Source organism: Eschrichtius robustus, chromosome 19 (genome assembly GCF_028021215.1).
Source record: "Eschrichtius robustus isolate mEscRob2 chromosome 19, mEscRob2.pri, whole genome shotgun sequence".
NCBI lineage: Eukaryota > Metazoa > Chordata > Mammalia > Artiodactyla > Eschrichtiidae > Eschrichtius > Eschrichtius robustus.
The window spans coordinates 63,880,813-63,901,677 of record NC_090842.1 but is presented as its reverse complement, the minus strand read 5'-3'; the positions used below and the strand labels follow the sequence as shown (position 1 = coordinate 63,901,677).

Sequence of the window (20,865 nt, the reverse complement as noted above, 5' to 3'; positions counted from 1 at the left end):
GTCCTCCCCCCACCCCACCCCACCCCCGCTCCAGTCTGGCAGGAAATTGTCTGCCACTTAGAGGGTCCCATCTTCTTCTGCAGGGTGATGACATAACTCAGCTTGGTGCTAAAAAAAAAAAAGAGGGAATGTCCAGGGCTTTGGTCCATGGGGTCTACTACCTTAACTTCTGCTCCTTTGATATTTGCTGAGGCTCCCCCCAGCCCCAAACCCTGTTAAGTAGCTAGGAGATGCCCCCATAGTGGTCCCCACAGCCCACAGCCATTTTCCCAGCTCGCAAGTGGTCAGGCTGTGTTCCCTGTAGGTCTCCAGGCTGGAGTAAGCTCCAAATCTCTCTCTCCAGTAAAAACCCCTCCCCAAGTCCTCCTCTCCATTGTCCCTGCTTCTGGGCAGACCCCCTGGTGCTGGCCTCTCTATCCCCTGGGAGAGGAGCAGGAAGGGGACATGCCTTCAGTAGGCACTTTTCCTACTGAATCCCCATTGCCCTTAATAAGGAAAGAAAACGCTTCTCTTCGGGTAATATAATCTATCCCAAAGTAGCTTTAGTTATTGAGTGATATAGGGGCAGTCAATTCCCCCCAGCCTCAAGTTTGTTCAAACCCAGCCTGAAGGCGTTTCCTGAGTTTACCAGGTAGAACTCAGGGGTCAGTTCCCTAAGGGCTGGGTCAGACACCCCTGGAAACATGGTCAGGGCCACCTTGGGCCTTAGGGCAGATGACATTCCTAAGCGGGCGGCCACCCTCCACCGTGTGCAGCAACAAGGACCCAATGCAGCCAAAAAATTAAAAAAATTAAAAAATAAATAAAAAATAAAAAATGACTTCCAGAATGCTTACATAATCTCTCTGTGTGTCATTTTCTCTTTGCCTCTGTCTGTGCCCATCTCTCTGTCCTCTATTCTGTGTCTCTATCTCCCTGTCTCCCTCTGTGTCCCAGTCTGTCTGTCTCTGCCTCAATTTGGGTCTCTGTCCCTTGGTCTCTGTCTCTCTCTGTCTTTGTCTTCTTCCTGTCAACCTCTGTGTCTCTGTTTGTCTCTGTGTCTCTGTCTCCATCTCTGTGTCTCTGTCTCTCTTTGTCTCTTGTCTCTCTGTGTCTCTCCTTGTCTCTTATCTCTCTCTGTCTTCGTCTCTTTTCCCTGTTCTCTCTCTGTGTCTCTCTTTGCCTCTTATCTCTCTGTCATTGTCTCTTTTCCCTGTTCTCTCTCTGTGTCTCTATCTATATCCTTCTGTGGTTTTATTTCTGTCTCTGGTCCCAATCTCTTTGCCCATCTCTGTATCTCTTGGTCTCTGCCTCTCTCCATCCCCCACCCCAGCCTGGATTCTCACCCTCGAATCCCCACTCCTGGGGTCATTCCCACCTGCCAGGCTGGAAGCATGTCCACGGCGTGACCCACACACACACTCTGTCTTGGATTCATCCCCAAATAACTGGGACACGTCTGCCTAACCTCGAGCAGGATAAGACATAGGTGAGGCCACAGAACAGGGCGAAGGAATGCCACGTCCACTCCCTTCTCCCTTATTCCAGCCGCCCCAGCCCTGTCCCTCACTCTGGCCCCAACCTGCCTCCTCCCAGTGTCCAGACCTAAGTCACGTCTGGGCGGCTGTGAGGCCTGAGCCCACTCTACACCCCACCCCTACCCCTCCTCCTGGCCTCCTCCATCTTCATGGTCAGAGCTGCAGGTCCCAGGAGCAGGGCAAGGTCAAGGGTCTCTGTGCCCCCAGGTGACTGAATGCAGGCAGATAGATGGAGACTGAGCCAGAGAACCAGACAGACACTAAGAAAGGGCTAGAGACAGAGAAATCAGAGAGAAACAGGGCCAGAGAGAGACAGAGAGACACAGACATTCATCCCTCAGCAGCACCGTCATCTGTCCCCACAGCCCCTCATCAGCGCCGTCCACACCTGCTCCTTAGGTGATCTCATCCAACCCCATGGCTCTAGACACAACGTCTCCTAGGACAACTCCCCACCGTTTCTCACCAGCCCTGACCTCCGTCTGCCCCGTGGTGCTCACACATTCAACCACTTGCCTCCTGATGGGCGCCTCCAGCTCAGCCCTTCTCCCCACACCTCTTCGCTCCTCCGCACAAATGGCACCACAAATGGAGCCGCCAACAGACCCAGCTTCCGAGACACCATCCTTACCTCCTTTTCCCTCCCTCCCCACCTTCCACCCACCGGCTGGTACTTGACTTCCCCGGCCCTCCCCCACGAGAGCCCTGGGCGTATGTGCTTCTCTTCTCCTTAGACCACAGCATCCCCCACCCAGGCTGTTGCCACCTCCCACCTCCGCCCTGGTCTCTCTGCTTCCATCTCACCCTCTACAATCATTCTCCACGCGGGATGTTTTTGAAACATAAATAAGATCGTGCCCCTCCTACCTCGTGCTTAAAATCCATTGCACTGAAAATAAACCCAAACTCTTTCCCCTGGCATGCAAATCCCTGCACAGTCTGCCCCGTTCCTCGCCTTACTCTGTCTCGTACACACCAACTTCCCCTCCCTCCCTCCCTCTCTCTCTCTCTCTCTCTCTCTCTCTCTCTCTCTCTCTCTCTCTCTCCCCCCCCCCCACTTCCCCAGGCTTCCCCAGGATTGAACCGGGCCCACCTCAGTGAAAGTGCCACGTCCTGACCTCCCGGGAGTTCCTCCAACTTCTCTCTTTTTCCTGCAAAGCTCACTGCCTCTCAGCCTCAAAGTCGACTGCTCTGAGACTCCCCGACCACCCCCTCATCTGCAGTCACCCCACCCAATCCCGGTCACTCTCTAGTATCACCCACGTTCTCTGCACACACATTACTACCAGATATTTGCTTGTCCCTGTAGTGTTTCTGTTTGTCATTCTCCCCCGCTGGGACGTGAGCCCCAGCAGCACCGGAATTTGCTTGTCCCTTCCCGCATCTCAAGTGCGGACAGCAGAGCGTGACAGGAGCTCTTTGTTGAGCCAACACCTCACCCTGCTCCCACTGCCTGGGCGCCTAGGACACTCCTGGCACCTTGTCCGGGCGTTTTCCCTGCATTATCTCTTTGGATGCATTTTGGGAGAGAGGGAAAATGGTTACCCCGATTTTACAGATGGGAAAACGGAGGCTCACAGGGGTGCAGTCACCGGCCCAAGGTTCCAAAGGTAGAACGTAATGCTGGGGATTTGAATCTGGGAAGTTTTGCTGGGGAAGCACAGCCGGGAGAGAGAGGAAAGGAGGGAGGATGAGAGAGATTTAATGAGAGAGAGAATAAGAGAAAAAGAAAATGAGAGATAGAATGTGTGCGTGTGTGTGTGTGTGTGTGTGTGAGAGAGAGAGAGAGAGAGAGAGAGAAGAAACCTGACAGAGAACCAAGAAAGAAGGGGGGAGTGAGGCCAGGGTCTCCCAGCCCCTCTGGCTCCCTGACCGCAGCCGGGCACAAGGCAGCCTGAGAGCGCTGAGCTGGAAGCTGGGAGCACCTGACCCCAGGAATGTGTCCCTGGGGGGCAGGCCGGCCCAGCTGGGGATGCTTATAAGCCCCACCGGGGCCCCTGTCGGAAGTAGCAGGCAGGAGCTCAGCCCAAAGCAGGATCCGGGAGCCCAGAGACAGCCAGGTGAGTGGCCCCCAGGTCCCCACTCACCGCCCCCTAAGAGCATGCAGTCTTTGTGACCCACTCTCTCTACAGCTCCGTGTCCCTGTGATGCCCAGCACCCGGACCTTGTGTCTCCAGGTCTCTTCTCCAAACAGGTCTCTAGTTAGGAGTGTCTCTCCAGTTCTCCCTCTGTCTCCCCTGGTCTCTCTATTTCCCTGAATCTCTCTCTCCCTGACTCTGCCTCTCAGTCTGTCTCTGATGATCTCGCTTACGTGCTCCTTCTTCCCTCCATCCCTGAGAGTCCAGTCTCCTCCATCCGCCTACCTCGCCCAGTTTATAGATGGAGAGACACCTTCTCCATCCCTTCCTCTCCACCTAGTTCTCTCTCTCTCTCTCTTTCCACTTCATTCTCCCTCTCTCTTTTTCTCTCTCAGCCTCTAAATCTCTTTAGGCTGTGGGTCTCTGGGCCATGATCTCAGACCCTATGGCCTGTGTGTGTCGGGGGAGGGGTGGTATAGGTCCTTGTTTGCCCAATAATATCCTGGGAGGGCAGGAATGGAGAAAGAAAGAGACAGATGCAGGGCCCCCAGACTCACCTGAGACTGACCTTCATGCAGGTGCTGAAGGATGACCATGGCAGGAAACCCCTGGGGCTGGTTCCTGTGCCACCTCCTCGTCAGTGCCACAGGTATCTGTGTGTGTGTGTGTGTGTGTGTGTGTGTGTTTGTGTGGTGTGTGACTGTCTGTGCCTGAGGCACAGCGTTTGTTACGGCGCAGGCATGACTCAGTGTCCTCCTGGATGTGCCTGAAGCTGCGTGGGTGACAGTACTGTGTGACCGTTGCTCTCCAGATGCACACTTGCGATTCCTTGTATCACAGGGAGTTTGCATGTGTGCTGCCTGTGTACTCGGTGTGTGTGGCTCTGCATGCCTCTGTGTGTGACATAGTACGACAGGGTGTGTGGTCGTGCCCGTGAGAGTCGGTGCGTGATTGGGTGAACAACTCTGACAGTCTGTGCCTCTGAGTATCCTGCAGAGTGGCAATGCTGTGAGGACCTGGGGAGCCTGGGGTGCCGCTAAAAGGGAGACGGTGCTTCTGGGGGAGTCACCCATCGCTGGCAATCTGTGCCTGCTTCCTGGGTCTCCGACACTTGGGCCCCCAGCCAGCCACATCACGGGACGGTGTGATAGGGTTTCTGTGTGAGCCGGCTTTTTGCTGCTATGGGGGAGGCTGAGCCAGGGAAGGAGAGACTCGGAGGGCCATAGAGTGTGGCACTGCCTCGAGTATCTGGCTGTGTCGCCCTTGCCTCTGCCACCTTGTGTGAGGGGGTCTACTTGTGCTGGGAGGCTCGTAGCCCCAGTAGTGCACGAGCCTGTCGTGGCACGCGCGCGTGTGTGTGTGTGTGTGAGAGAGAGAGAGAGAGAGAGAGGTGACATGCGGGTCCCAGAGATCGATGTGACACACTTACAGCTGAAAGTCTCCTCTTGACAAGTGACCCTACCTCCTATACTCTGATCTCCGCCTCTTGAATCCTAACCCACCCCAAGGAATCTGATCCGTGGAGTAAAAGGCCTGCACTGTGGTCCCGCCCCCTTCTCCTCACTCATTCTTGATTCCGCCCCTAAAAGCCTGACTGCCCTCAGGATCCCTGACTCCATCCCTGCGGTCCTGACCACACCGCCTGCACTGTGACCCCGCCCCCAAGTGGCCTAGTCCTGCCTCCTGAGTCTGTCCCCCAGCCCTGACCACGCCCCCCTGGACCGAGGTTCCCCCCACCCCCCTCCACCAAGCTCTCACAAGCCCTGGTTCCACCCTGAGCCCATCCTCCTGACCTCGGAAGCCCTGATCGAGCCCCTGCACCGTGGCCACGCCCTGCACCGTGGCCACGCCCCCCAAAAGCCGAGACCACGCCCCCAGGAGTTAGTATCCAGCCTTCTGGGCCTTTTCCCCAGGCCTGACCACGCCCCTGCACCGAGCCCCGCCCCCAGCCCTGACTCCGCCCTCAGGATCCCTCGCCTGGGGTGGCGGCAGCCACATCATAAACGGCGAGAACTGCCACCCGCACTCGCAGCCTTGGCAGGCGGCACTGTTGTTGGAAAAGGAATTTTTCTGCGGGGGCGTCCTGGTGCCTCCTCAACGGGTGCTGTCAGCCGCACACTTTCCAGAAGTGAGTGCAGGGCGGGGGGGGGGGGGTGGGGGGGACGGGGGCGGGGCCTGGGTCCTAGGGAGGACCCGGATGTACGGTGAGCTGCGGGAAAACGCTTAATAGGTTCAATCTCTGGGCACTAAAAGTGAAAACCAGCGTGAAGGAAGGCTCTGCGAGGGAGGCGGGAGCTATGTGTTGCTTTGGAAGGACTCAAGAGTCCTGGGTTGAAATCCCAGCTCAACTGCTGAGTTACTAGGGACTTAAGGCAAGTTCTTGTCCCTGGATTATTGATCGTGCCTTAGGTTGGGTAGCTCTTAACGCGGTGCTTAGCAAGGAAGATGGGGCTAGGGTAAGGGGCTGGAGGTGGGGTTGTGCTTGAAGGCGAGAATGGAGATAACGGTGTAGTAGCCACAAAGCTATTCTGTCCCCACCCCACCCCCACCCTGTGGCCCTCAGTTCCTGTACCATCGGGCTGGGCCTGCACAGTCTCGAGGACGACCAAGAGCCAGGCGGTCGGATGATGGCGGCTCACCTCTCCATCCAGCACCCCGAGTACAACAGACCATCTCTTGCCAACGACCTCATGCTCATCAAGTTGGAAGAACTGGTGCCCCAGTCTGACACCATCAGCACGTCAGCGTCGCCTCACAGTGGCCGACCGCTGGGTTTTCTTGCCTCGTTTCCGGCTGGGGTCGGCTAGCGAATGGTGAGCTCGGGAGTGTGGGTGTGTCCGGCCTCTCTGAGGGGGTTCTCTGCCCAGCCAGAGAGGCTGATCCGATGCTCTGCGTCCCAGGCAGACTGCCCAAAGTGCTCCAGTGCGTGAATATCTCAGTGGTGTCGAAGGAGATCTGCAGTGAACTCTATGGCCCCGTGTACCACCCCAGCATGTTCTGCGCTGGCGGAGGCCAGGACCAAAAGGACTCCTGCCATGTGAGAGATGGGAGAAGGGAAGAGGGGAGAAGATCCAGGGAGAGATGGAGAAGGGAGGGGACAGGGACCCGTGGTGAGAAACAGAGATACGGGGAGATAGTGTGACGAACGGGGAGAGAGACTGAAAGAGAGAAATAGACACGGGAATAAGGAGAAGCAAAGAAAGACAGAAACAGAAATAGAGAAAGACAGATTCAGTAAGGCAGAAACACACATGCACACACGCACACCCAGAGAGAAACAGATACACAGACGCATAGAGATGAAATGCCAAGTGAAATAGGAAAAAAACCAAAAGTAAAATGTACAAAGAGATGCAGAGAGGCACAGAGACTCCAGGAGTCGTTGAGACAGAGAAATAAGCTACAGGGGGAGAAAAAGAAGGAGGGACACAAACAGAGACAGAACAGTAATAAACCCAAGAGAATCTACCAGCTGTTAGGATGTAGAGGAGCAGAATTGGTGCGGTCAGGGCTCTAGAATGGAACGTTTAAGGAATACGTTGCTATCTTTTTTTTCCCCTCTCCTGCCATTGCTTCTCCTCATTTGGTTCCTTTCTGATCTCACATCTATCTCCATCTCTCTGTGTTTTGGATTCTCATTCTCTGTCTCTCCACAACAGGGTGACTCTGGGGGCCCCCTGTCTGCAACGGGTCCCTACAGGGCCTTGTGTCCTTTGGACAATCCCCATGTGGCCAGCCCGACGTGCCAGGCGTCTACACCAACCTCTGCAAGTTCACAGACTGGATACAGAAAACCATCCAGGCCAGTTAACTCCAGGAACTGGGACCCATGAAACTGAACCCCCAAATATAAGCTGCTGAAGGAATTCAGGAATCTGGGTTCCCAGTGCCTTCCTCCTTCAGACCCAGGAGTCTAGACCCCCTCCCCCATCCCCAGTAGTCCAGTTCTGCTAAGAATATCTTCCTGTACACAGTGCCCCCTAGTGGCACAATGTTACTTCCCCTCCCATCCAAGGGATTCCAGCAAATAGCTTTCCCTCCTTGTGCCTCAGTTTCCCCATGACCAAAAAAATTTTTTTTAATTTTTATTGGAGTATAGTTGATTTACAAATTTGTGTTAGTTTCTGCTTACAGCAAAGTGATTCAGTTATACATAAACATATATCCACTCTTTTTAAAGTTCTTTTCCCATACAGGTCATTACAGAGTATTGAGTAGAGTTCCCGGTGCTATACAGTAGGCTGAAATTTTTTACAATTTGACAAGATTGAGAGTTACCTGGGTGCATGCATTTGGGACTCGATGTCACACTCTCAAGCTGGGGCCTCACACATCTGTTTCCTCTCCCTGGGCCTCAGTTTCCCCATTTGTAAAACGGGGGTCTTGATAAAGGGGTTTCAGAGAGAGATGCCAAAACTGAGAGATGGAGAGCCCTCGCTTCGTCAAGTCCTGATCTACAGCTGCCTGACTGTGTCCTCTGAGAAAGACCCCACAACCACCCCACCCCAGCATTCTGGGAAAACAGGACTGATAATGGCCTGGGATTACTTAGCACTGATTAAGTGCCAGGCACGAATTTCAGGCACTGATGCCTCAAAACACTCCTATGAGGCAGAAACAATTATTATTCTCATCTTACAGATGAGGAAACGGAGACACAGGAAGGCCAAGTGGCTTGCCTAAAGACACACAACATTATGTGTTGGAGGCAGGATTCGAACCTGGCTGCCCGGAGCCAGAGTCCGCGTCTGAATCACGTCCTGTGTTAACCCGTCTTTCACGCACTGGCCTAATTTTGATTTACGCACCTGCTCTGTGCATATTGCCTCGTCCAGCCCCCCCGATTTCCACTCCTCCCCCACTCTAAGACCCCATCACGGGTGCGCAGTGATAACCAGAGAGGTGATGTTTCACACCCAAGGAAACACAGGACTTCCTGGACCATTCTGTTGTCCCTCCCCCCAGACTTCCGCAGCCTGGATGACCTTGAGCATCTCTCCTCCCCACTGTCTGCTCTCTCCTCCCCACCGTCTGCTCTCTCCTCCCCACTGTCTGCTCTCTCCTCCCCACTGTCTGCTCGTGCGTGTGGAATTGTTTACTTTGTGCTCTTAGCTCCTTACGCACTAACTCTTACTCCTTGCAAAATTCTGTGGTTTTATCTGATTATTATTAAATAAAATTATCTGATTTTAAGGATGAGAAACTGAAAGCACTTACCAGAATTTCCAAAACAGCAAGTAGTGGAGCAGGGGTCTGAGCCCAGGACCCTGAAACTCCACTTTTGACTGGTTCCATAATGAAGGGGGAGGGGGGATTGTGGTGAGATGAAATTAGAGGAGGGCCGACACTACATGAGGAGTTCCCTGGGGCATCAAGAGTCCAGTCCCGGGCTTCCCTGGTGACGCAGTGGTTAAGAACCTGCCTGCCAATGCAGGGGACACAAGTTTGAGCCCTGGTCCGGGAAGATCCCACATGCTGCGGAGCAACTAAGCCCGCGCACCACAACTACTGAAGCCCGCACGCTTAGAGCCCATGCTCCACAACAAGAGAAGCCACCGCAGTGAGAAGCCCTCGCACGGCAACCAAGAGTAGCCCCCGCTCGCCACAACTAGAGGAAGCCCGCGTGCAACAACGAAGACCCAATGCAGCCAAAAATAAGTAAAATAAATAAAATAAACAAATTTTAAAAGAAAAAAAAAAAAGAAGTCCAGTCCCCCTCCCAGAGTGGGCAGGATGCAGTGACTGTCTCCCTGGGGCAGAAGTTCCAGATGAGGCTTGTTCCCTCAGGGGGATCCAAAGGGGCTCAAACACCAGGCCGAAGGCATCTGTCCAGGGGTGATGGGAAGTCTCCATGGACGGGTTGTGAGCAGGGAAGGGGCAGGGTCAGCTCTGAGTGTATAGAGAGACCCTCTGAAGCCAACTGGTGATGGGCAGGAGGGGACAGACTGGAGGGTGGGAGGCCGCGGTGGAGGCTGGGGTGAGGGTCCAGGAATAGAGGGGAGCACCTGAGCCACACCGAGGGGACAGAGAAGCGGGACAGGGCTGGGTACCGCTGGGCTGTAGGGGATGAGGGGAGGGAAGGGGTGGAGACAGCACCCTCGGGGATCTGGCCACATGACTGAGTGGACAGTGGGGGCTGCCCCTGGGCTGGGAAACACGGGAGGAAGGAGGAGGAGAGTTTGGGGAAAGAGAGAAACGTGTTAGGTCACAGTGAGTGAGAGGGATCTGGAGAGCCCGGGCCGGGGTGGGTGCCTCCCAGGAGCAGGTGCCTGCCCGAGGCTGGAATTCAGGGTCGGATGGAGAAGAACTGCTTGGTTGATGGCTGAACCATGGAGCTGATGAAGGAAAGACTCTAGGGAGTGTTCCCAGGAGGAGGAAGAGGGCAGGACGCAGGCCTTAGTGGAGGGGAAGGACGTCTGGGGACATGCCCAGGAGGGCGTTGATCACCCAAGTCTAACTCGGCCAGAGTGGGCGGGCGGTGCGGGGGAGGGGCGTTGACATCACCGTGTCGGGGACGAGGCGAGGCGCGGCGCCCTCCCGCGGATCCTGCGCACAGGTCAGGTAAGAGCCTGGGCTGCGCTCTGGCCTGAGTTCAGAGTCCCATCTGCGTCACGGAGACGGTTACAGTACCCGCCAGTGTGGGCTAGTGGGAGGAGCATGTGTGATCTTGATGGAAAGCGCTTAGCCTGGCGCCCGGGAAGCCCTCGTTATGATTACCCCTCACCACCACCCAGCTGCAACAGGGGGAGGTGCCTCCAGGGGTAGAGATGAACAGACCAACTAGGTGTTCCCAAAGACAGACACTGGATTCTTCCCGCCCTCTGTCGTGACCTTTGCTGCGATGCTCCTCTCTGGGTCTCAGTCTCCTCTATATTGAGGAGGAGGGACTTCCCTGGCAGTCCTGTGGTTAAGACTCCGTGCTTCCAACGCAGGGGGCGCAGGTTCGATCCATGGTCAGGGAACTAAGATCCCACGTGCCAGCGCTAAGACCCCACATGCCGGCACAGCCAAAAAAAAGAAGGAGGAAGCCATCCATAATAAACACCTCACGGGGCTGTCAGAAGCATAAATGAGATAATGCCAGGCCAACACTCCATAAACAGAGACTGCTCAATTGAAGCTGTGGCCCACTGTGAGTCCAAAGACTTTGAGCACGAATTTGTGGCAAAATGAAGGGACAAAGTAGTTCTAGAATAGCTTCTAGCCTGGGAAGACAAATTATCTGGGGGTCCCAGAACATCTGAAGATGATAGGGTTCTAGAATGTCTAGAGATCTGTGGTTCTAGACTATTTTACCATCTTGGGTTCTAGAGCATCTGAGGACCTAGATTTCCAGAATAGCTCAGGCCCTTCTATTCTAGAATCTGAAGGTCTGGTATTCTAGAGCTTTTGAAGGTCTGTGGTTCTAGAATGACTGAGACCCTAGGATTCTGGAATAACTAAGGGTCTATGGTTCTGGAATGTCTGAAAGACATCTGGGGGCTTAGACACCATCATTCTCCCACATTATCTCTGTGGAAATCAAGGGTCAGCGACCCCTAAGCATTGGCCACTGATGTCCTTAACAGTCAGCCCCAATCATGCAGCCCCTTCCTATATATGTGATGGATTTCCAGAAACAGGGAGAAACTATGCTTATAATAGGTCCCATCTTTCACTGGGTGATCTGAGGTCAGTATCTCCTTCTACCTGTGCCTCCTCATTATTTAAACAAGGCATGATAGACTCTAGACAATTTCCCAGGACCCTCTATGGTACTGAGACACTGGAAAACAAATTTGAATTCCCAAAGCTTTGGGTCATCTTAATGATGATCTCCGGTCTCCAGAAAACAGAATCCGGATTTCAAGCCTCAGGATGCAGAATGAAGACTGCAAGATCCAGAATAAAGACTCTAGTCTCCCAGTCTCTAAAGTCATGCTCTAGAGTCAAGAGTCTAGGAATCTCAGAATCATGGAAGCCAGGCCCCTGTCTCCTAGTCCAGCCGCTTAAATACACAATGCAGTTTTTTGGGTTTTTTTGGGGTTTTTTTTTTTGGTTTTTGTTTTTTTGTTTGGCTGCACCAGGTCTTAGTTGCAGCAGGAGAACTCTTAGTTGAGCAGGAGAACTTGAGCAGGAGAACTCTTGAGCAGGAGAACTCTTCTCTTGAGCAGGAGAACTCTTAGTTGAGGCATCCTAGTTCCCTGACCAGGGATCGAACCTAGGCCCCCTGCATTGGGAGCGCAGAGTCTTACCCACTGGACCACGAGGGAAGTCCCCACAATGCAGCTTTGAAACTCCATACTTCACATTCCAAAGTAAATCCATGAACCCTCAGAGTCTAGACCCAGACTCTAGAATCCAGGCCCCATAACTCAAAATCCAAAATCTATTATTCATATTCCAGGCCCCAAAACCTCAAGTCCTAGATTCCAAACATCAGACTCCAGATTCTTAGTCTGGACTCTAGATTCAGAGGCCCTGGATCTAGAATCCAAGACTGAGACCTGTCACTCAAAGGCCAGAGTCCAGACCCAAACTCCAGAAGTCACATTCCAAAATCCACTCCCAACTTCAGGTCATGAGTGCCCGATTCTAGGCCCCAAACTCAGAATTCAGAATTGGAGATCCAGAATCAAAGATGAAGAATCCAAGATCCAGAATCCAAAATTGGGAGGTTCAGGGCTTCCCTGGTGGCGCAGTGGTTAAGAATCCGCCTGCCAATGCAGGGGACACGGGTTCGAGCCCTGGTCCGGAAAGATCCCACATGCCGCAGAGCAACTAAGCCCGTGTGTCACAACTACTGAGCCTGCGCTCTAGAGCCCACGAGCCACAACTACTGAGCCTGTGAGCCACAACTACTGAGCCTGTGAGCCACAACTACTGAAGCCTGTGCGCCTAAAGCCCGTGCTCCACAACAAGAGTAGCCACCGCAATGAGAAGCCGGCATGCAGCAACAAAGACCCAACATAGCCAAAAATAAATAAATTAAATAAATTTTTTTTAAAAATTGGGAGGTTCAGACTCCAAGATCCAGAATTGGGGATATATATCCAGAATCCAACATCCAGAATTGGATATCCAGACCCAGAATCCACTGCCCAGACTCAGAGATCCAAGATCCAGAATCCAGAATAGAGGGTTCAGAATCCAGAATCAGGGATCCAGAATTGGGGATCCTGGTCCAGCTCCAGAATCCAAGATCCAGACCCCTAATCCAGGCACAAGAAGTATGACTCTAGAATCCAGTTTCCACACTCCAGACCCCAAATTCCAGGTTACATGCTCCAGACTCCTGGTTCTATATTTTGATCTCCTCCAATTTTCTGCTCTTGCCCTACTGTCTCTTCCCGCTTGACAAACTGCCCTTGGTAGGGAAATTCCTCCTCACAGACTCAGACAAAAGCTTCAGCCTAATAAATGCTCAGTAGGTCTTGTCCCCCACCCCACCAGCCACTTAGGCATCCCTGCCTGTAAACCTCTCAGCCACTTCCCACCTCACCCTATCCCCCTCCCCCAAGACCCGGGTGCGGCTGGGAGCTTATAAATTCAGGCATTCATGTGCCTGCTCGCTTTCTTCTGGCTTCCAAGCTACCCCAGATGTTGCTGGAGGATCTGGAGGGGGTGAGATCTTTGAGATGGGGCAGGGGGTTTGGAGTGAGGAGAGACACAGGTCTTCGCTGGTCTAGGGGAGACATGGGATGCCCTGGTTCCAGGGAGCAGACATGGACTGCCCTGAGGGATTTGCATGTCAAGGGCACCTAGGTAGGTCCATGTGTTGTTTACTGAGGCACCGAGTTGAACCTGAACCAAGAAAATGTCCTGGAGATGCAAGAGGGAGCTGCAGTGGTGAGGTGGGGGAGGGGATGGAGTAAATCAGGAGGACGTCTTCTAAAGCACTTGTACCGGAGCCAGGAACAAGGTCAGGAGTTATCATGGGTGCAGGTCAGCTCAGCACAATCTCCCTGAGGCCTCCTGTGTGCCGGGCCCCTGGCTGGGCAGTGCTGGGGACACGGAGAGGACCTGACCTGAGCATTCCTGGGGATGGAACCAGAACAGGCACTATAGGCCCCAGAAGAGATACCTGTTAGGTATCAGGGTCTCCCAGAAGAGGTGGGGGCTGAGCCTCAGGGGACAAATAGGAATTTGGAAGATGCAGGGGGAAAGGGCTTTAATTCAAGCCCAAAGCTTGCCTAGCTCTGGGCAGTGTTGGGGGTCCAGAGTCCAGTCAGGCTGGGCTTGCCTTCAGGGAGTTCTTGGTCTGGAAGGGGAGGCAGACACCACTGACTCAGGGAGGTCAGAAGAGGCCTCCAGGAGGAAGTGGACCTTGAAGGGACCAGGATACCTGGGAGGAGGAACCGTCTGAACAGAAGTGTGGAGGCATGAAATTGCAAGAAGGAAAATGGGAAGAAATAGCCTAGACGGGCAAAGTCAGGAGAGACCCGGCCAGAGGGGCTAGAAGGGGAGAAGCCACTCATGGCCTCGCAAGTGAGGCTGGGGGACCGGGACTTTATCCTGGGGGTGCCAGGGGTCTGAGAGAGCTGTGAGTGGAAAAGGGACCTGGCCAGCTCTGGGTGTAGGGGGGTCCTGTGGAGCCAGGTAGGGGTACAGGCTGTGAGGGGAGTGGGACTTGAGTGGAGGGACGGACTTAGAAAGGAGGACCCAAGAGGCCGGATAGGAGGCTGGTATGGGGTTTGGGGAAAGCATGTATCCTGAGCCAAAGCTCTGGGGTAAGTGGATGGTGTTGGGCTCTGCCAAGCTGTGGGTGTACCTGGGAGTCTGTCCCGGTGCCTGGAGAAACAGCAGACCCTTGGGAGATGGGGAGCCTGGGAGGAAGAGCAGGTTGGGGTGGGGAACAAGGATGGTGAAAAGGGGGTTCTTAAGAGCAGGTGGGATGAGTTTGTGTCTGGAGGGATCCAGGTGGGGGCAGGAGGGTCCAACCTCACACCCGCTCGCTCTCTCCCCTCCCCAGACATCAGCAGAGCCCTGGTCCCTCCTTCGCAACGTGGCTTCTCCTCACCCTCTCCTTCCTGCTGACGTGTACAGGTGAGGTGGGCCCAGGTCAGGTCCGGGTCTGTGGGAGTGTAGTACCACCTAATCCCCCCAGCCTATCTGGGTCCTGCAGTCTGCCAGCGCCTCCCTCACTCGGGGACCATCTGAGGATCCTTCCCCCACACCCACCCCCGCCACATGCTGACACCCCTGGGTCCTCACCCTACCCCAAGAGCTGTCAGGGGCCTGGGGCTGCTCTGGAGTCCCCATGACAATGAACATGGCCCTTGGGTGACACAGACCTGAGTTCGAGTTCTGGGGCTGCCCCTTCCTTGCTGTGTGACCTTGAGGAAATTACTTCACCTTTCTGGTCCTTAAGCGCCTTCTTTAGAAGACAGCACCTACCTGCAACAATAATGGTAAGGGCTCAATAGCACGATGTAGGTAAAGCTTATACTAAGCATTAAATACATGCTGGGAAGCTCAAGAACACAGACTCTGGGTTCAAATCCTGCCTCTGCCACTTTCTAGTTACTTAACGTCTCTGTGACTCAGGTTCCCTAACTGTACCATGGAGATAACAACAGATGCTCCCTCACAGGGTTGTTGTGAGGATTAAATGTGGTCCCGGCCCGGGGTACCGCCCCGTCAAGGTGTGTTAGCCTTGCTGGGCACTTGGTATATTCCAGGCAGAGCGCCCAGCACTCATCTCGTCCTCTGTGGCTCACAGAGGGGCAGCCACTAGGTCAAGGTGACCCCAGGTGGCAGGAGAGCTCCAGACCATGTTCAGCCACGACCCGTGGAGAAATTAACTGTAACCTGATACCTCTACCCTGGAGAAGTTGAAGGTGGACTTTTATTAACCGCCCCCCCCCCCCGCATGACCGTCACTTCTGGGGGCCCCCTCAGACCTCCCCCCTGCTGCCAGCCTCCCTTCAGGCTCTCTCTGTGCTCTCTCCTCCCTGCCCCCCACCTGCCCGCTGCACCCAGCTAGGGCCTCCGCCCTCCTCCAGCTTGGACTGGCCAGGGGCGGCCTCAGTGCCCAGCTGTTCAACCTGCGCCCTCTGTCCTTCTCTGTAGGACGACCCCACCCTTCCCTTGTTAAGCCCCTTGTCCACCACATCCGCATTCCCGCCGCCTTGCCAGGGCCTTTGGCCCAGTTCCTGACCTTGGCAGGTAGAGTGTGGGCATTTGGAGTGGCTGTGCAAATCTTGCCCCAGTGCGGGTGTCTGTGTGCCTGGCTGTGACCTTGAGGGGACATATCCACATTGCCCAGTGTAGGGGGTCATGTCCTATGATCTTGACGCATCCCTGTGCATGTCCTCGTGCACGGTGCAGTGTGGGTAAGGGGCATGTGTGTGTGCAAAGTCCTTTGTGTCTACATCCTGCCCACATGTCGGAACCAGGTCCCCAACTGTGAAACTCAATTAGTGACCCTGAACACCAAGTGAGTGACTTGGGGGCTGATCTAGAGATGGATAAGTATGTCCTGACCTGGCTGCCTGTGTCTTGAGCAATGTGTCTTTGACCTTGAATGCCACCTTTGTGTCCCATGTTTCCCTGGGTCTGATCTAGTGGGTCCACATCTGAGCTCTGGCCCTCTGGGTCGGTTTTATAACTTTGAATCTCCACAAAGTGACTTGGGAACGAATAACAGTTTTGACCTTGACGATCTTTATCTGGGTCTGCACGTACGTCTGGCTTACTTTGGCTAAATTTGTGTCCACAACCTGAACATCCACACATATGTCTACATAAATAAATCTATATGCTCTTTGTTTAAAATAACTAATATTTTTAAAGCAGTTACAATATGCCAGGCATCATACACACACTCTCTCACTCTCTCTCTCTCTCTCTTGCTCTCTTTCGCATTTAATTCTTACAACAATCCCATTATACAGATGAGGAAATAGAGGCACAGAACAGTCCGTTTGCTCAAAGTCTCACAGATAATATGTTTGGATCCAGGATTTTTTACTCTATCACTTCAGATTTAACCGCTATACTATAGACCCATGTTGGTGACAAGTCTTTTGGGACCTGAGTGTGTATCGGTGTCTCTCCCTGTGTACCCTTATTAAGGACCTCACCTTGTTGTTCAGACCCCGTGTGCAAGTGTGCAAGTCTGTGGCCTAGTATATGCAGATCCACGCTGGAGACTGTAAATTTAGGTCTGAGCTTCTATGTCCAAACCTGTGTCTGTGAATGTGTGTGTGTGCACACATATACACACACATGCTCATGCCTTAACTATCCTTATTCACATACACATATGAAGTTCTGTGCTGTGATTCTTGAAGCTGCAACCCATGTACGTGCAAATGAATTTCAGCTGAAAGTGCTGTCCATATCAGTTCCTAAGTTTGGAAGACTGGTTGTGCCTGTATGTTTGCCCATGACCTTTTGTGGCTACATGTGTGTCCTTGTAAGATACTGCATTTGGCTGAGATGTCCAGACTCTGGAGCCAAGAATGTGTGCCACACAAATCGAGTGGCCACACCCTTTTGGTGTCTGTGACAGCTCGGTGACCTTGAATGGCTGGTTCCAAGTGACCATCTGTCCGGACCTGTATCCATTGTCCTTGTCTCTACTCCCAATCCCAGAGGACTTCCTGCCCTCTGGTCCTCTCCCTGTCCTCTCTCTCCTGGAGTCCTGTAGCAAACGAGTGGGGGCCGAGGGCAGAGGGACAGTTCTGGAGAAAACAAGCAGCAGTTGTAAAAGCTAGAGAGAAGGCGGTGCTTAAAAATCAACAGCAGGGACATCTTAAGAAGTTGGGGAAAGGCAACAGGTGGAAAATGTGTAGTGAGGTCAGGGTACAAGGAAGGCGTAGGGTGCAAGGGAAAGGACTCTGTCCTCGGGGGTCTTCCTCTGTCTCCTCTCTCAGTGGCCCAGGACGACAGTGACAAGGTGCTGAGGGGTGATAAGTGTGCGCCCCACTCCCAGCTATGGCAGGTGGCCCTCTTCGAGCATGGACGCTGTAACTGCGGTGGTTCCCTCATCTCCCCGCGCTGGGTGCTCTCTGCAGCCCATTGCCAATCGCGGTATGAAGGCTTGGGGTCCTGAGGGGGCGTGGCGGGAGGGTCTAGGGATCTGAGAATCACGGATTCTGAGGAAAAGAGCTGGAGCCTGGGGATTGAGTTCCAGGTGTGCGCATGACTTTGGCACCTTGGTCTCTGAGAGGCAGAGGCTGAAACTATTGGCTTCGGGGGCCTTGCGGAAAGGCTGATGGGATCTCCAGATTCCCAAAGGGTCAGGGGACCCAAAGTTGCCCACTCTTTGATCTTTCTGTCTGCTCCGCACCCCGCTTGCGGCTAACCACTCGCCCGCACAGCTCCGTGAGAGCTGCGCCAGCGCGATGGCCCGGAGCAACTGCGGGCTGTTTCTCTCACTGTCCCACATGCGCGTTACGAAGCGCAGAGCCACCGTCATGATATCCTGTTACTGCGTAACCCGGCCCGCGCGCGTCTCTACCAAAGTGCCCCGGGTCCCGCTGCCCACGCGCTCCCCCGAGCCCAGCGAGGCCTGTGTGGTGTCTGGCTGGGGCTTGGTGTCCGACAACAAGCCTGGGGCCGCAGGGAGCCCCGTGTCACAAGGTGCATGGAAACACGGAACTGGATGTCAGGCCTCGAGGACCATATTGTCCAGGGCCCTTGGGCGGAGGGAACGAGGGCCTGAAATGTTATGGATTCGCTCCCACTCTACTGTCCTCCCCAGTGAGACTCCCAGATACATTGCATTGGGCCAACATCAGCATTATCTGGACCACATCTTGTAACAAGGACTATGCAGGGCGCCTGGTGAACACCACGGTGTGTGCGGGCGTGGAGGGCAGAGGCACGGACTCCTGTGAGGTCAGAGCTGACAGGGAGCCATGGAAGGAGGGGGAAGAGAGGGGAACAGGTCTGGGAGTTGGAATGGGGCAGGGTTTTGCTTGCTTTGGGCCAGAGAAGATGTTAAGGAGCGTTTTCGGGGATGGAGGAGGAAGGGCAGTTAGAATGGGGGTGAGGTTGGAGTTGGGGTTAGAGAGGCAATGGGTTTGGGTTGTGTTTGGGGAGGCAATGAGGTTTGGGACGGCATGGGCTGGCGTTGAGAATGGATATGAGTTTGGTTTGATCTCAGATGGGAAATATATCAGGGTTGAACTGGGGATGGGGGTAAATTTTGTTTGGGGGGCAAGAGACATGACGATCGGGGCTGGGTTGTGTTGGAATGAGAATGGGCATGGGTTAGGTTAGATTCTGAATAGGAAAGATGTGGGGGTCAGGTTGGGTTGTGGTTGTGGGGAGGTGGGATTGGATGTGGGTTGTATTGAGCTGTGTTGGGTTGAGGTGAGGATGGATTGATTTAGATTAAACTGGGTTGTATTGAGTTGAGTTGGGGTGGGTTGGCCTGGGGTGGGGTTGGATTGGGTTTTGATTGAGATTCTGAATGGTGTTTAGGATGGGGATGGGGGCACTGGATCCAGAAGGTTCCCACTCAGTCTTCCCCTTCTCCCTACAGGGTGACTTCGGGGGACCCCTGGTCTGTGGGGATGTACTGCAGGGCATTGTGTCCTGGGGTGATGTCCCCTGCGACACAACCACCAAGCCCAGTGTCTATACCAAAGTCTGCAGCTACTTGGAGTGGATCAAGGAAACCATGAAGAGGAACTGACTATTCTGGCCTACCACCTGTGTCCCTGACTACACAGAAGCCCCCATGGCTGGCCAGCAGCCCCATCTTGACCTGGAACAGAACTGGGCCATCCCCCAAGACCCTGTCCAAGACCCAGAGGTTAGCCAAGGACTTGCCCATCTGAGACCAGAGCTGGTGCTCCAGGTCACCTGTTTGATACCAGAATAACAGAAAACACTGATGCAAGTTTCTCTGTGGAAGTTTCTGCAACTTACTTCTGGGGATGAAGGGAAATGGGGGCCACAGACTGGGTGGGGAACTCACAGCCACTATATACTGTTCCTTTTCACCCACTGCCCTGACGTTCATTCAGCACCTAGGATCAGCTATTTGATCTTGAGCAAAAGACCCAACCTCAGTCAGCCTGGGTTTCCCCCATCTCATATTGCTTTCCTCAGAGGGTTGCTGTGAGGATTAAATGAGGTGATTCATATGAACTGATTTGAATAGTGCCTGGCACTGAGAAAATACTGTGTATTTCTGGCCCGCAGTGAAAGAACGCAGCACACACTAGGTGCTCAAGAATGACTTCATTTTCTTCAAGATTTAGTTCTAGGCTTCCTGGTAGCCATGGCAAAAAGGCAAAAACTCTCTTTTCCTTAGGCAGGTTCCTGACCTACAGCAGAGGTTGGGCCCCCATGAGCTGCTTTGATTTTACTGAAGAGCCAAGAGAATGGGTTGGAAACCTTAGAAATGGATTGGGTTTATCATTGAGGCTGCAGGAATCTAGTTTCTGACCCCCAATATGTGATGTTTCAAGGTCACTGAACGTCAAGGCACAGGAACCTGGCTCCCGAGACCTGAATAGTTTATGGAGGGGAGGGTGGATTGGAATTTGCAGAGACGATCTCTTGACCCTGCAAGGCAGGAGTCCAGGATCTTTGGGACTTTGGAGGACATGACCTTGAGCATCCAGATTTGGGGAACAAGGAGGAGGTAGGTATTGGGTCCCAACATTGTTTGGGGGGGCATTAGATTTTGAAATGCTAGGAAATTTACCCTGGGAACCATTGAAACTTCATATTCCTGCATCTGGGGATGCTAGGATTTGGTGAGGGGAGGTGCCTAAGATTTTATTATGAAAGGAAGAGTAGATTTAGGGGCCTGGATCCCAAATCTAGGAGTGCAAGAGTCAGGGCATTCTGAAAGCAAAGGCTTACATTTCAGGGGGTTCTAGAAGCTGAGAAGCTGGTATCTTTGGCTAGAAGTGGTGCAGGGAGAAAGGAATCAGAGCCCCACTGCTGGTATTTGAGGGTATATTGGGTCTTGGGGTACATAGCCTTACGTGGGGTTAAGGTATATGGGGTTTTGTGCTGGAGGTCAATGGTTCTTCCACCTTGCTGTTTCTGCTTCCACTTGCCCCACCTCCACCTCCCCTCACTGGCTCTGTCCCCAAGAGCAAGGCCCCAGGAGCTCCAGGCCCTGCCTGTCTGGCTTCAGGCCCCAGGAAGGCTTCCAGTGCGACAGGGCCTGCAGAACAACAGCTGCTGGCTCTCCCGCCCCTTCCACAAGTGCTGGGGGTGGGAGAGGGTTGTCCGGCCCCCAGGAAGCAGGGGCAGGGCCTTGGCGGGCATCTGGGTGCCAGCAGGGCAGGGGTGGGGCCCTGGGGGGATGAGGGCTA

General features: G+C 53.9%; 2 protein-coding genes across 2 annotated transcripts; both read left to right on the top strand.

Annotated features, from left to right (window-relative positions):
* Positions 1–4,183: 4,183 nt before the first annotated feature.
* Positions 4,184–9,230, top strand: KLK4 (kallikrein related peptidase 4). The gene is given in 8 exon segments (XM_068527613.1): positions 4,184–4,244; positions 5,563–5,713; positions 5,715–5,723; positions 6,159–6,328; positions 6,331–6,408; positions 6,496–6,632; positions 7,255–7,273; positions 7,276–9,230. Coding segments are annotated over 8 exon segments (756 nt in total). The 3' UTR covers positions 7,407–9,230.
* Positions 9,231–13,133: 3,903 nt separating this feature from the next.
* On the top strand, positions 13,134–19,414 carry KLK15 (kallikrein related peptidase 15). The gene is given in 7 exon segments (XM_068527164.1): positions 13,134–13,198; positions 14,547–14,625; positions 17,463–17,619; positions 17,911–18,016; positions 18,018–18,163; positions 18,285–18,421; positions 19,071–19,414. Coding segments are annotated over 7 exon segments (843 nt in total). The 3' UTR covers positions 19,224–19,414.
* Positions 19,415–20,865: the final 1,451 nt, after the last annotated feature.